The sequence below is a fragment of the Hylobates moloch genome, unplaced genomic scaffold (assembly GCF_009828535.3).
Source record: "Hylobates moloch isolate HMO894 unplaced genomic scaffold, HMol_V3 SCAFFOLD_4, whole genome shotgun sequence".
In the NCBI taxonomy this organism is placed as follows: Eukaryota; Metazoa; Chordata; class Mammalia; order Primates; family Hylobatidae; genus Hylobates; species Hylobates moloch.
In genome coordinates, this window is record NW_026652279.1 from 59,998,280 (window position 1) to 60,014,279 (window position 16,000).

At 38.3% G+C, this 16,000-nt stretch overlaps 1 protein-coding gene across 7 annotated transcripts in view; it reads right to left on the reverse strand.

Annotated features, from left to right (window-relative positions):
• Positions 1-2,451: 2,451 nt before the first annotated feature.
• Positions 2,452-16,000, reverse strand: part of CEP97 (centrosomal protein 97) — a 67,277-nt gene continuing 53,728 nt past the window's right edge. For 2 of the 7 annotated variants that reach the window (XM_032150279.2, XM_058437571.1), the window contains exons 9-11: positions 15,115-15,889; positions 10,995-11,070; positions 3,037-8,720 (exon numbers count right to left, since the gene is read on the reverse strand). In XM_032150279.2, the coding sequence (XP_032006170.1) occupies positions 8,016-8,720; positions 10,995-11,070; positions 15,115-15,889 (1,556 nt within the window). In that variant the 3' untranslated portion in view covers positions 3,037-8,015. Of the gene's footprint in view, positions 2,794-3,025; positions 8,721-10,994; positions 11,071-15,114; positions 15,890-16,000 lie in introns of those variants that run through there. The other 5 variants (XM_058437570.1, XM_058437569.1, XM_058437568.1 and 2 more) reach the window with 5 other exon arrangements.

A 16,000-nucleotide genomic window follows, 5' to 3' on the forward strand; every position in this document is an offset into this window, starting at 1 on the left:
AACAAATAAATCACTGGAACAGAAGACAATCCAGAAATGGATTCATACATATATGGCCAGTTGATTTTTGCAAAGATGACAAGGCAGTTAAATGGGGAAAGGACAATCTTTTTCAACAAATGATGCTGGATACCTGGATAATCATATGTAAAAAATAAAGAAACCATAAACTTTATCTCGTACCGTGTAAAAATTTAACATGAAATGGATCATAGGTTTCAGTGTAAGAGCCAGAACTACAAAACCTCTAGAAAAAAACTTAGAATATCTTTGTGGCCTTGGGTTTGGCAAAGATTTCTTAAACACAACACCAAAAGCACAAACTATTTAAAAATCAACATATTAGACTTCATCAAAATCTTAACCCTTTTCTCTTCAAAAACCATGATCATGAACATGAAAAGGCAACCCACAGACTGAGACAAAATATTTTACATTTGTTCAAGGACTTGTGCCTAGACTATATAAATCTTTTTTTTTTTTTTTTCTGAGACCAAGTCTTGCTCTGTCCTCTGTCACCCAGGCTGGAGTGCAATGGTGTGATCTTGGCTCACTGCAACCTCCACCTCCTGGGTTCAAGCGATTCTCCTGCCTCAGCCTCCTGAGTAGCTGGGACTACAGGCACATGCCACCACACCCGGCTAATTTTTTGTATTTTTAGTAGAGACGGGGTTTCACAGTGTTAGCCAGGATGGTCTCAATCTCCTGACCTCGTGATACGCCCGCTTTGGCCTCCCAAAGTGCTGGGATTATAGGCATGAGCCACCGTGCCTGGCCTAAATAATTCTTACAACTCAAAATAAGACAACCCAATTTAATTTTTTTTTTTTTTTTTTTTTTTTTCACACGGAGTCTCACTCTGTTGCCCAGGCTAGAGTACAGTGGTGCGATCTTGGCTCATTGCAACCTCCACCTCACGGGTTCAGACGATTCTCCTGTCTCTGCCTCTAGAGTAGCTGGGATTACAGGTGTACACCACCACGCCCAGCTAATTTCTGTATTTTTAGTAGAGACGGGGTTTCATCATGTTGGCCAGGCTAGTCTCAAACTCCTGACCTCAAGTGATCCGCCTGCCTCAGCCTCCCAAAGTGCTGGGATTACAGGTGTGACGCACTGTGCCTGGTCCCCATTTTTTTTAAATGGGTAAATTTTTTGAATACTTCAAATTTAGGGACACTTAACCAAAGATATACACACAGCAAATAAATTAAAAGATACTGAACATCGTTAGTCATTAGGGAAATGTAAATTAAACACACTGAAATAGTACTATGTGTCCACTAGAATGGACAAAATTAAAAAGACTGACCATACCAAATGTTAGTGAGGATGTAGAAAAACCAGAACCATCATATACTGCTAGTGGGAATGCAAAATGCTACAACCACTTTGGAAAACAAAACTGGTTTGGCAGTTTCTTAAAAAGTTAAGACGTATACCTCCTGTAAGATCCAATCATTCCACTCTTAGGTGGTTACCCAAAATAAAGGAAAACACATGTTCATACAAAGACTTAGTCACAAATGCTCACACCAGCTTCAGTTCGAATAGCCAAAATGTACCAATAACCCAAATGTCCATCAGCAGATTAATGGATAAACAAATTTTGGCAAATACATACAATGAAATGCTACTCAGAAAGCAATCAGATGAATCTCAAATAATCATGCTGAGTAAAAGAAACCAGGTAAAATAGGACGTGTCATGAAGGGGATGAGGAATCTCTTGGAATAGATACGTTTGCCATCTTGATTGTTGTGATGTATTATGGGCACAATGTGCCAAAATTTATCAAATTGTCTGCTTTATTTTTATTTTTATTTCTTTTTTTTTTTGAGACAGAGTCTCACTCTGTCGCCCAGGCTGGAGTGCAGTGGCACGATCTTGGTTCACTGCAAGCTCCGCCTCCTGGGTTCACGCCATTCTCCTGCCTCAGCCTCCCGAGTAGCTGGGACTACAGGCGCCCGCCACCATGCCCAGCTAATGTTTTGTATTTTTGGTAGAGACAGGGTTTCACAGTGTTAGCCAGGATGGTCTTGATCTCCTGACCTCGTGATCCGCCCACCTCGGCCTCCCAAAGTGCTGGGATTACAGGCGTGAGCCACGGTGCCCGGCCCACTTTATTTTTTTTTACTTTTTTTTTTTTTTGAAACGGAGTCTCGTTCTGTCACCCAGGCTGGAGTACAATGGTGCAATCTTGGTTCACGCAACCTCCGCCTCCTGGGTTCAAGTGATTCTCCTACCTCAGCCTCCCGAGTAGCTGGGATCACAGGCACCCACCACCAATGCCCAGCTAATTTTTTTGTATTTTTAGTAAAGATGGGGTTTCGCCATGTTGGCCAGGCTGGTCTCGAACTCTTGACCTCAAGTAATCCACCCGCTTCGGCTTCCCAAAGTGCTGGGATTACAGGCATGAGCCATCAAGCCCAGCCAAATTGTCCACTTTAAATATGCAACTTTAAATATGCCTTATGAATTTTAAAAAAGGAAATAAAAATTAAAAATAAATAATTATGCCTTTAAATGTCCACTTTATGCCAATTCTATTTCAATAAAAAATATTTTAAAGTTTATGATGTATAGATACATATCTATATCATATACGTATAATCTTTTATGATTCCCTGCTGTAATTTTTTTATTCACCAACTACAGGTTCCAATAGTGTCAAATGAGAGGGCTTCTACTCAACTTACCCCCCAACACTTACTATCTTGACTAGCCCCGGACAATGTCATCTATGCTCTTTGAAGGATGTCCGCTCTTCTCTGTCTAGAGAATTCTAGTGAGTATCTAGAGGTAATGAAATCTATACTGAATAAAACTGAATTAGCATTCCTTCCACTTCATATCCATTTTCATAAGGCAAGAGCTGTTTTACTGTAAATTCACTTATATAATGAGAATACTCTGGACATTGCTTAGTAGGGTTCTATTTGCAATTTATTCTGAACTTTATCCATTAATTACAAGCACAGTGAATAATAATCATTACTACTAATCACTAAAATAAACAGATGAAGCACTCAAATGTATAAACCTTTTATTTAAAATTAGAGACTCGAATACAAATTAAATAAGTACAATATAAAATAGTAAGCCTTCATAAAACAGATCATAACCACTTTAAATCATACTATTTCTACAACAAAATTAAAGAGAAATCTAAATACAGTCCAAAATCAAATTATTTTTAAACTCTTGTCAACATTAAAATTATTACAAAACATTCAAAGAGATTTAATTAGAAGATGAACAAGGCCAGGTGCAGTGGCTCACGCCTGTAATCCCAGCACTTTGGGAGGCCAAAGTGGGTGGATCACGAGGTCAAGAGATTGAGATCCCTGGCCAACATGGTGAAACACCATCTCTACTAAAAATATAAAAATTAGCTGGGCATGGTGGCGTGTGCCTGTAGTCTTAGCTACTCGGGAGGATGAGGCAGGAGAATCACTTGAACTGGGAGGTGGAGGCTGCAGTGAGCCAAGATCACGCCACTGCACTCCAGCCTGGTGACAGAGTGAGACTGTCTCAAAAAAAAAAAAAAAAGAAAAGAAAATGAACAAAACTACTACAGAGTGATTCCTGCTATCCACTAAAATAAATAAGAATTAAAATCAGTATGATTTCCATTCATCCACAGATAAAAAGCACCTCATTTTAAGAAGACAATTATCTATTTCTTTCCAAGGCTGTGAAGACTGCTTTGTTTATTTGACTTTTAATTTTAATATGGCACAACAAGCTTGATCAGTAAAAGCAATATTATTAAAAATGTTTAGAATGTTCCTTACAGACCCTTTCTGCTTCACTTCATGAATGAGGGTATCATATATTTAACATTTAAAACATTATGACACAATAAATACCTTTTAAAGGTATGTGGCAAAATAAAAATATACTCTGATTCGAGCTGGTGTTTGGAAAAAATAAAAATATACATTAAACAATGAAGTCTTGTCCTGGCGCAGTGGCTCACACCTGTAATCTCAGCACTTTCGGAGGCCGAGGCGGGTGGATCACTTGAGGTCAGGAGTTTGAGACCAGCCTGGCCAACATGGTGAAACCCCATCTCTACTAAACATACAAAAAAATTAGCCGAGCCTTGTGGTTGCACACCTGTAATCCCAGCTACACAGGAAGCTGAGGCAGGAGAATCGCTTGTATCCAGGAAGTGGAAGTTGCAGTGAGCTGAGACCAGCCTGGGTGACAACAGTGAAACTCTATCTCAAAAAAAAAAAAAAAAAAAATGAAGTCTCTTCTTTCCTTTATGATGGGGAAATGATCATATTCATTCTATTTTTTCTTTTTACTGTCTTAATTCTTGAGGAAAAACGTTTTATATTTTTATTATCAATGTTATAAATCCAATTCTAAGACTTTGCACACAAAAAAATACCAAGGGAGATAGTATAATATCTCAAGCTTGTATTTTCCTGAAATTATTGGTAAAAAGTAGAACTAGACTTAAGTAGATAACAGGAAAATACAGTATTATGGTGTTTGTATACAAAAAATAATCCAAAACAAAAACAAACACTCAAGATGGCACCCACATTATTCCAGAATAAAGTTATTTACATATATACAAACAATTATATGACTAAATAAATGAACATTTTCCTAAAACATGCATATTGTGAAGCCTCTTATAATTAAACCTATAAAATCAAACTAAACTGCATATTATCAACTGTCGTGATTACAGCTTTCTGCACACCAGGAAAGTTAACATTTTAACATCTGTTGTTCTACAAAACTGAAGATAAAATGTCATCACACTCAGCATTTCTCTAGAAAATCTTATATACCTCAGCAACCTGTCATACTGCCTGTCATAAAATAAATGGACTCTAAAATGTACTTACTCTTTCCAGAAAAAATTTTTTTTGTAGAGAGGGGGGTCTTGCTATGTTATCCAGGCTGGTCTTGAACTCCTGGCCTCAAGTGATCCGCCGGCCTCAGCCTCCCAAAGCAGTGGGATTACAGTCGTCAACCACCACACCAGGTCTCTTTTCTAAAACTTTAATTTCCACTATTGCTCTTTTGAAACCATTTTAATCAAGTCACATTTCTTGGAGAAAATTCACTCAAGGTTCTGAAGGAATTAGTTATTTTCTACAAGCAACTCTGTCATGAGTGATAGAGTTGTAGCTCTCTTAGAAGTTTTTTTCCTCTTTCAAAGAGAATGAGAAATATGCAGAGATTTCTTTACTGACTCACTAAATGTAAAGATTAAGAGGACATAATAAAATTTTGGACTACAGTAGCATATAGGTTTTCACAGTTTATTTACTACTAACTAGCTATAACTTAGACAACTCATTTAACATGCTGTGCTTTAGTTTCATCTTTGAAACAAAGAGATTCGAAGAGAAATCTCTTAAGCTTCCTTCCAACTCTTACATGGTATGATTCTGTGCTTCTGCAGGAATTCTTAATTGATAAACTGAATCTTCCATAAATCAAGAGAACTGATGTGTACTAAAATAGCACAGCTGAACTAAACCTCTCCTTGTTAGGAAAAAAACACAAAGAGCATGTTCAAAGCTCAACTTTCCAAACCTTACTAGACCCATTCCCTCTTCAGCCAACCAAAGAATAGCCCATAGAGTTAAAACCAAATATTTTAATTATATAAATTACTTTTAAAGTATAATATAAACCCATTAAAATATATTAAGTCTATGCTAGTTTTCCTACATTCTAATTTACAATATTTTCATTTTATCTACATTCAAGATAATATGTACAGTTAAGGAAGGGACTATTTAATATTCTTGCACTTCTAAACACTAGTAAAAGTTAAATAAAACACAGACGAAGAACAGAATATTAATAATTATCATATTGTGCCAAATTTTTAATGAAAGTATGCTGAGTACTATTTGTGGGCTAGAGAAACAAGGCAAAGGTAAAAAAGGAAATCCTGCTAACAAGTGCTGATGATCAAATGAATTTAGTTGTGTTTTGCCATAACTTAAAAAAGACAGGAGGGAGAGGGTTTTAGCAGAAATCTATTTAGGTAATACTGAATCATGACATTCCAGCAGCTTTTATGAAAAACTAATGTATAAAGTAGTATTTTGGTACTAGTGCAGTGCAAATTGGCTTTTCTTTGTCTAACTATGGACAGCAAGTGAGGCACTTAACTGTAAAATAGAAAAATAGGGTATATTTAAGAAGACATTCAAAATCATTCAGAAAAGATAATTAGCACTATTGAAAAAAGTTAGAAATTCCATTTTTATTTAACATGCATTCAATGTTACACATGTTTCACTAAGGAAAATCCTTCTGAAAGTAAGATTACTGTTTTATTTATAAGAAACAGAAAATACTTCCTTTTCAAGGGATTCTGGATTTCTAAGAATAAAATCCAAGTCGTCTCAACCTGAGTGCTACGTATTTATAAACTGAGAAAAATATATCTTACCATACAGGAAAAATGTTATGACTATCAACAAATACCATGAGCTGGGAGCAGTGGCTCCTGCTTATAATCCCAGATACTCAGGAGGCTGAAGTGGGAGATCACTTGAGCCAGGAGTTCAAGGTTATAGTGAACTATGATCATGGCACTGCACCAACAGAGCCAGACTCCATCTCTTTAAAAAACAACAACAAAAAACGCCACGTACCACGTGATCCTCAACTTTATCCTTGAAGGATCAGATGCTTTTATTTTATATAACTTCAGAGAAGGGCATCTAATGACTACAACAGAATGATAGATATTTAGCACCTAAATTTAGAGAACACTTAAGTATTGCCATAGTTTTAAATAGCTGTATGTCTGTAAGTTGAGGGAAACCAAATACATGTTGTTCAATGATATTATCCTTAATTACAAATGCATCTACCTACAATATTCAAACACAATCTTATTTCTCCCTGAAGTTGCAGACGTATATATATATATATCCCTTTTAACAAGTAAAGTGAGGTTTATTATTTCTTCACCATCACTAAATTGTCTTCCAAATGTGGCACTTTTTCAGGTTAGACAAAAAGCAGTTCCTAAAAAGTCATTTATATTCGACCATTAGTATTACTTTAAATGTTCTTCACTATGGGACAGAGGTCAAAATTGAAGTGAATGGCCATGGACCTTCTGTTGAAATACACAAGTAAATATAAGCAGGAACAGAGGAGATGAACATACATTAATTTCTGACAACATGTTGGCACATAAATGCTTATCTATAGGGTGAAAAAGCACTTAATGAAAGGATAAATATTTGCCATGACAGTATTTCAAGTATATGGAGACTAGTGTTTCCTTTCTTCATATCTAAGTGAAATATTCTTATGTTGCCTAAGTAAACTTGACTTTAATCCTGGATAAAACACTTTACTTCATATGTTAAAACTGATGCGTGACATTAACTGAAGTTTTCCACGAGACAATTTAATCATCCCCATTGAGAAATCTTATAATCCTACCTTTTCTTCCTTAATTTGCTTATAGAAAGGCTTTCCTTGACTCTGAAAGGAGGAAAAAAGGCTTTAAAAAAACATTTTACACGAGGGAGACTGGCAAATTTCAATAATTCACAATCCTCATATTTCTCATTTATATTTGCTTTATCACATTTCATTCCTTACTATATAATTAATTTTCGCAGACAAAGAAGGGCCAAAATTCTCTTATTTATATATTTAAGGTAATTTTTTCTATTTTCTTTAATATATTCTAGCTTATTTTTTAAAGTAAATGAGTACATGAAAGAAACAGGAACATTGCTGATGCAATTCAGTTAAGAAATAAGTGCATATAGCTTTCAATATAAATAGTTTGGTACCTTACAGCTAAGTAAAAAGCTAACAAAATCAAAATGAAAACTCAGCTCAATATCTAGAATCTGAAAAATATGAGACATGAATACAAATTCTATATAAATAGTAACAAAATTAGGGGTAGGGAGTACTCCCCTCCAAAAAAAAAAAAAAGGCAACTGAATATTTTTAAGAAAAGTTAAGTGGATATCTGCCTCCCAAAAGACCACAACATGCTACACAGTAACACCAACATGCAATAGCTGAAATGTAGAATCACATTCTGGCTGCTGCCCTTGAACTTCTGCATTTAATTTAGCATTCTCTTGTGTCTGGCTAATTTCACCTTGCAAAGGAGGAGATATGCCATGACTCTCATCTACAGAAGCACCGTCAGACAAGGTATCTAACTGTAATGGGAAACAAGCAATGTGAAGTTTACTATCTCTTGTCTCTTTATCGAAATTGGTCCTCTCATCAGCATCTTCCAGCTGTTGAACTGAAGTTAAATACTGTTCAAGCAGACTACTGTCCTGTTCGTTATTTGAGCTTTCCTTATTCCATTCACCATGTTCTTCACTAACATCCCCTAAATCTGATTCTTTGCCATATCTGACTGTGTCAATGGAATTCCCCATTATAGAGCTTTCACTGCCTTCTGTGGAACTTTTCTCAAAATCCAAAGAATGCGGCAAAGAATGAACTTGTTCTGTTAGAGAGGAATGAAAACCAGAGTCTGGAAATTCCGGTAATGATTTCTCTTGAGGAGCTACATCAGAAGCAATGAAACAATCAGCATTTTGATCAGAAGAGGACTCCTGGCTTTGGGTAAATAATGGAGGTTTCGATGGCGCAAGAGTACTTGACATAGGAGGAACATCAGTATGCCAGGAACTTAGACGCTGGTCCACTGTCTGTTGCCAAACCTGTAGAGACCTTACCTATAAACCAGAGAGTACAGTTGTATTATAAAATAAAAAGTGTCTTTTTTGTTTGTTTTTGAGACAGGGTCTCGCTCTGTCACCCAGGCTGGAGTGGAGCAGCACAATCACGGCTCACTGCAACATCAACCTCCTGGGCTCAAGTGATCCTCCCACCCCACCTCTGCCTCCTAAGCAGCTAGGACTCCAGATGCCCACCACCATGTCTGGCTAATTTTTTTTTTTTTTTTTTTTTGAGATGGAGTTTCGCTCTTGTTACCCAGGCTGGAATGCAATGGCACAATCTCGGCTCACCGCAACCTCCACCTCCCAGGTTCAGGCAATTCTCCTGCCTCAGCTTCCCAAGTAGCTGGGATTACAGGCGCCCACCACCATACCCGGCTAATTTTCTATTTTTAGTAGAGACAGGGTTTCCCCATGTTGGTCAGGCTGGTCTCAAACTCCTGACCTCAGGTAGTCAGCCCACCTCAGCCTCCCAAAGTGCTGGGATTACAGGCGTGAGCCACCGTGTCCGTCCATCTGGCTAATTAAAAAAATTTTTTTTGCAGCGATTGGGTCTCACTTTGTTGCCCAGGATATTCTTGAACTCCTGGGCTCAAGCACTCCTCCTGCCTTGGCCTCCCAAGTGCTGGGATTATGGGCACAAGCCACCTATCTATTTTACAATTTTCCTTTGAGCTCTTTTCTCCAGCAGTCATGAAGCTGGCAAATGGCAGAACTGGAGCTAGAAACTGCTGACTCCCTTTATATTTTCCATAGCATCCCAAGCCTAAAACCAGACTGGCACAAATGGTACACGTCCCTGGTAACAAAAGGCCCTCACCAGGAGTGGGAATGGGCCAAAGCAATTCTCTTGCTTCTACTAGAAAAACAGCAAGAAGCACAACAGTACATGTCTAGCTGACTAAGGGGTCAATAATGCACAACAGTACATGCCTAGCTGACTAAGGGGTCAATAATGTATTCAAGATATACTGAGATCTATTCAATAAGACAGGTTAGAGCCCTTGATATAAGTAGATCTTGTAAAATAAGTCTCATTTCAGATACCCAGGTAGAGATTAGAGTTTTTAAGTATTAGCTAACAATATAGTATATGCAACTTTCTAGAATACCTAAAAACATACCAAATTCTTGATAATCTGACCTCTACATTTCTAAAGTATAACAAAAATTCCAAAATTTTACTGTAAAAACTGCAAACAGGAAAGCAGTATGTACAGTTTTTAGTTTCCCTTTAACCCCCCTCCAAGGTAATTACTGACAGCAACTTGATGCATATCCTTCCAGACTTTTTTCTAGGTACTATTTTCAAACACACAGGGAAGCTGAGCACACTGGTGTGTGCCTGCAGTCCCAACTGCTTGGGAGGCTACAGCAGAAGGATCACTTGAGGAGTTCAAGGCTGTAATGCGCTAGTGCTGCTTTTTTTTACTAAACAGTATTATTTTGGAGATCTTTCCATGTTGGTGAATACTATTACCTTATTCTTTTTAACTGTTCCATGGTATTCCACAGTATTATTATTCTATAATTTAACCATTCCTCTATTGTTGTTAACTACAAAACTTTACAAATCAATAATTATTTTTTCATTTTATAGGTCAAATCCTATTATAACAAATTTGGCCAGGTGATGTGGCTCACTTTGGGAGGCTGAGGAGGGAAGATTGCTTGAGCCCAGAAGTTTGACACCAGCCTGGGCAATATGGCAAGACCCCATTTCTATAAAAAAGAAGAAATGAAAATTTTATTAAAACATTTTCAAGAAATTATCATCAAGAAGTATTTGATGTGATACAATGCTAGTAAAACCAACTGCCTGAATTGTCCCTAAAGTGTGCTATTATAGGATTCAAATACTCTCCTATACAGTTATGTATACTTTTTAGGACATGCATATTGTAGTCATATACCATCTTAATCACCATTCATTCAAATATTCCCAAAAGATAGATCGATAGCTACATGAAACTTCAAACTGGGGTTGTTGTATCTATTGGAAAGCTCTAACAGCCTTCAGTTAAGCCAGTTTCCTCCTGCTTTATACTATTTTGCTTTTCTTGTCAAAATTGTCAGAATATTTTTCTTCAGATTAAATAAAATGCTACAAAATTCACTGTCCTAGTTCACAGTTAGTGGCGAAGAACACAAGCCATACCCTTAACCTTGAACAAGAGTGCTTAATACACCTGAGTACTCTATGATTATCTCAATGAATATAGAATTTTTATTTGATCATATATGAGGTAAATCAGCAGGAGGGAGTTTTACCTGGTTCCAAAGGAATCTGAAAGCTTCTTCTTGTACAAATTTTTTAATACGTTCTTCATCTCTTTCTTTTCGTAATCTACAATAATTCAAAACACAGTATTGACATAAGGAAGGGTGCTTTGACTCAGACTTCCTGTTACAACTCATAAACACATGCATTGTAAAGAGATTAATAATCTAATAGTTGTCTTTCCCACTTTTAGAATATCCAAATTAAAACCTTATTTTATTTTTATTTTTTTAACCTCAGAAACAAAATGGAACAGTTTTATAAGTGACATCATAAACCTTAATTTTGAACTGTGACTCAAAGTAGAAGCCAAAGGAGATATGACTGAAATACAGGTATTAGTTCAACAAAGTATTTCCAGTACTAAGAAATAAAATAAAATGTTAAATGGCTCTTCGTCAGGCTTCAATTTCTCAGCCAAACAAACCAAGGGAACAGAAAGTGCAAAAAAGGAGTGGCTATCCAAAGCCTCCAAAACAATTAAGGGTCACACTTAAGTACTCATGATCACAACTTGAAACACCCTCTCCTAAAGACTAATCCCATCAAACTTTACTATTCTGTTTGCCCAGGTCTCTGACCTACGCCTTGCTAACAAGAGACCTCCCATCCATTATTCTTCATTCATTCATTAAAGTCTTAGCTCTGGGGTCACTGCTGTTCTCTCCATACTTAGGCCTATCACAAACCTAAGGCTCCTCCTTTAGTGATCCATTATCACCCAAACTGTCAACACCATTTTGTTCCACACCTCTGACCCAATTCTCCACTTTCTCTAGTCCCCCAAGCCTTTCTCCTGTGCCATCCAGAACTCCTGAATTACAATCAGCAAACTCCCTTATATATCCATCTCTCTCTGAACTTTTCCTTGTCCAAAGCAGACCCACTTCTGAGAGCACTATAGCCCTCTGAAGTGGAAGCTATTTTTCCCTCTCACACATCAGGGTTGAAAGATTGCTTCTCACTGTTGTTTTCAAATGATTCTTCATCTCCCTCCTTTAACTCCTGCCATCCTGCTAAATTTTCCAAAATTCTTTGTCAAGTACTGACCTCCCACCATCTGGTCCCATTCACTGAAGTCTCAGCACCACGCTTTCTCTTTGCCCCATACCTGTCATCATTTTTGGAGACCTCAACATTCACATGGATGCTCTAAAAATAATCCACCCCATGTCAGTCACCCATTCTCATAGTCTCACCCTAAACCAAATCATTTTGACTATACCACTTTCAGACATGGTTCTAAGCACCCAACACCAACCACTACTTCCTATCCTCCCAGTTCACTTGCTGTAGTACCCTACTGCAACAATCTAGACCTCCAGTCCAATGATCCTTCCCTCCTGCCTTCACTTCCCTTTTACCTCATTTAAAATTCCAGCCAGGCTGGGCACAGTGGCTCACACCTGTAATCCCAGCACTTTGGGAGGCCCAGGCAGGTGGATCACCTGAGGTCAGGAGTTTGAGACTAGCCTGGCCTACCTGGTGAAACCCTGTCTCTACTAAAACTGCAAAAAAAAAAATTAGCCAGGCATGTGGCGAGTGCCTGTGATCCCAGCTACTTGGGAGGCTGAGGCAGGAGGATCACCTTAACCTGGGAGGCAGAGGTTGCAATAAGCCGAGATCGTGCCATTGCACTCCAGCCTGGGTGACAAGAGGGAGACTCCATCTCAAAAAAATTTTTTTAAATAAAAAATAAAAATAAAATTCCAGTCAGCAAGGTAATTCACATCTGTAATCCCAGAACTTTAGGAGGCTAAGGCAGGAGGATTGCTTGAGGCCAGGAGTTCAAGACCAGCCTGGGCAACATAGACTTCATCTCTTTAAAAAAAATTTTTTTTAATTAGCTGGGCATGGTGGTGCATGCCTATAGTCCCAGCTACTTGGGAGCCTCAAGTGGGAGAATCACTTGAACCCAGGAGTTCAAGATTATAGTGAGCTATGATCACGCCACTACACTCCAGCCTCAGCAACAGGGCAAGACCCCGTCTCAAAAAATATATAAAATCTAAGATCTATCATTATTACTCCCTCTCAAATATCTTCAGCTCTCTTGCCCTTCCCCCTCTCTCTCTACAATATCACCTAGGAAAAAAAATCATTCCTGGCTGAACCAAATTAACCATGCCTGAATCAGAACAGAACAGCTAAGAATTGCTGATGAAAATCATACAACCTGACCTATTGTTTTGCACTTTTAAGCATTTTCTCACATTGTCCAGCAACCCTCCTCCATTTTCCTCATAAGGTCATGTTTAAGATGACTACCTCACACCTCATACTTCTCTCCTTACACCTCCTTCACCCCCTCCTCATTTTCAGGCGTTGACCACATCTTATACATTATTGAAAAAGAAGCAGCATCAGATAGGACTTTTTCCCATCTCCCACCATCAAACCTACCACCTTACCTGCTCCTGCTCCCATCTCAGGCCACTTCCTCTACTTCGACACTACATTTCTTCCTCTCTTACCTTCTCAAGAACTGCAATCCTGCTCTTCCTTTTTTTTTTTTTTTTTTTGCTGCACCATCAGTTTTTCCCTCCTTATTTATTCATTCCATCAACACATGAACAAACTATATCTCTCATCTCCAAAAGAGAATGTTCCTTTAATCTAGATTCTCCTCCAGACACCACTTAACTCTCTTTTCTCTTGTTTACCTCAAAACAACTCTTTCCAAGAATTGGCTACACTCATCCTTCAAACTCTTTACCTCTCATTCACTATTCAACCCATTCCAAAATGGCCTTCATCCTTCTACACCACTGAAGCTGCTCTTGGGAAGGTCATTGTGCAGTAAAGAGTTAACTCAGCAGGACAGGGATGTTCAAACACTGTACATTGCAAAGATAAGACTGGCCCTTGACTGACTCCTTGGAGATAATCTCCAAGCCCTTGGAATATCCTGACTGAAAAGGAGTATCTTTATACCCCTGGGGTCTTGGTCCACATCAGATAGTTTAGGCAATCAATGATTTCTAGTCAACATCTGTTTTGTTCGCCTGGGGTCCTGGCACATGGAGTATCAGTGTGACCTCTATGTGGCCTGAGGTCCAAATAGTTAAGATCAGTTACATGGGTACTCAATACCTATGTGACTGGCCCACAATAAAAACCCTGGACACCAAAGATGAGGCAACTTTCGCCAGTTGGCAATACTTCATATGTGTTATACATCATTGCTGAGAGAATTAAGCCCTGTCTGTACAACTCCACTGAAAGAGAACAACTGGAAGCTTGCACCTCATCTCTCCTAGACTCTGCCCTAGGCATCTTTTTTCTTTACTGATTCTAATCTGTATCCTTTTGCTGTAATGAACCATAATGACGAACAGAATAGTATTTTCCCGAGTTCTGTGAGTCCTTTTAGCAAATCATCCAACCTGAGGATAGTCTGGAGAATCACCAGCACAGTCACCAATAGCCTCCAACTGCCAAGTCTAATGCCTCTGTCCTCTTTATGGCACCTCTCATCTCTCCTGAAACACTTTCTCCTGTTGAAGGTGGAACTCTCCTAGTTTTCCTACCACTCTGGCTGTCCCTTCTCAGTATCCTTTGCTGCCTCTTCCTCTTCTACCTGATAATACCAGTAAATATTACCAGTTGCAATATTAATGAAATCCTAACTTTCCTGGGTTAGCAGTCAGTAAAACATATCAGCCATGGGATTAAGAAATAATTCCTATTGTAGTCCTATAGAATTTTAGCCCCTTCTGAATCCCTGCTATTTTCTTTAATTCTTATGTCATGTACTGAATTCCATGTAGACTTCATCATCTTATCATTTTTATACTTGGTTTTTCAATGTTTTCTGTACCTTTCTATGTTTAGAATTACAGATCCCTATAAAGCTCACGTTCATTGAACATTTATCACTACATTGCATCTATGTATCAAGTGCTTTGCTGGGGATGGAGATGAGGAGATGGAGCAGATAGTGTCTGCTCTCCAGATGCTTTCGGTACACTGTAGGAGACAACCAAACCAACAGTGGCTACATTGTGTGAAAAGTGTTATAATCACAGAAGCACAGTGTTCTGAATCAACTGTAAGAATCTAACACCCTCAAACCAACAAAACAGTGCATCAAAAGGACTTCTGACCCACCTCCTTATTTCATCAGTTAAGCAGACAATGTGCTCTTGCATTCTGCGTAGCCGGATTTCGTAACGCACATCTTTGGCTTGAGGGTTGTAGTTTCTGGCATAAAATCCCCGCCAACAGGCCTGAAGCTTGGTGGCTGCATCATTTAACTTCTGAAGGGCAACTGTGTCTTGTCCCAAAGCAACAGATCTCTGGGTTAAAATCATGGGAAGTTTCTCTGAAGTTTCTTTATTTTCTGGTTGTGTATTTTCTGGTTTCTTTATGTCTGGTTGTTTCTGTTCAGCTGACTCAGGAAAAAATGTAAGACTGTGGTTATCATCCTTCAAGATAGCGCTGATTATTGTTGGCTCAGGACAAGGTAATAGCCCAGCTTTCTCATTTACCTCTGTATTGATTTCACTTCTCATCATTTGAACAGAATTCTCATTTGCAGCCCATAAAGGCTTTTCCTCTTCCTTATCCAACATCTGGCTTTCCAGCCCTTTCACAGATTCATCTGCAACACCATCATCTTCTAGGCCCAAGTTAATGCCCTGCAGCCTCAGCTCAACTGTAGGTGATAGTGGAGATAGTCCTGATGCAACTGGCATAAAAGTAGACTCTGAAGAGAGAAGACTACAGTTTAACTTGTCCTCATCCGTCTGTATGTCTTCCAGGTGCAGATCATTTCGAGAATATCTCGTAGTGTGTACAGAGGCTGGAAAATTATTCTTAACCGCAAATAACTGATCATCATTACTGTTTATCCCAACCCAAGAATTGACTTGAATGATGGGTTCTAGAAGAATCAACAGAGTATCATTTAAACCACTAAATATTTACATTTTAGTTATGTCCCTTTAATGAAATCTATTCCTTGAAATAGAGTAAAATGCAAAAAAATCCCCTC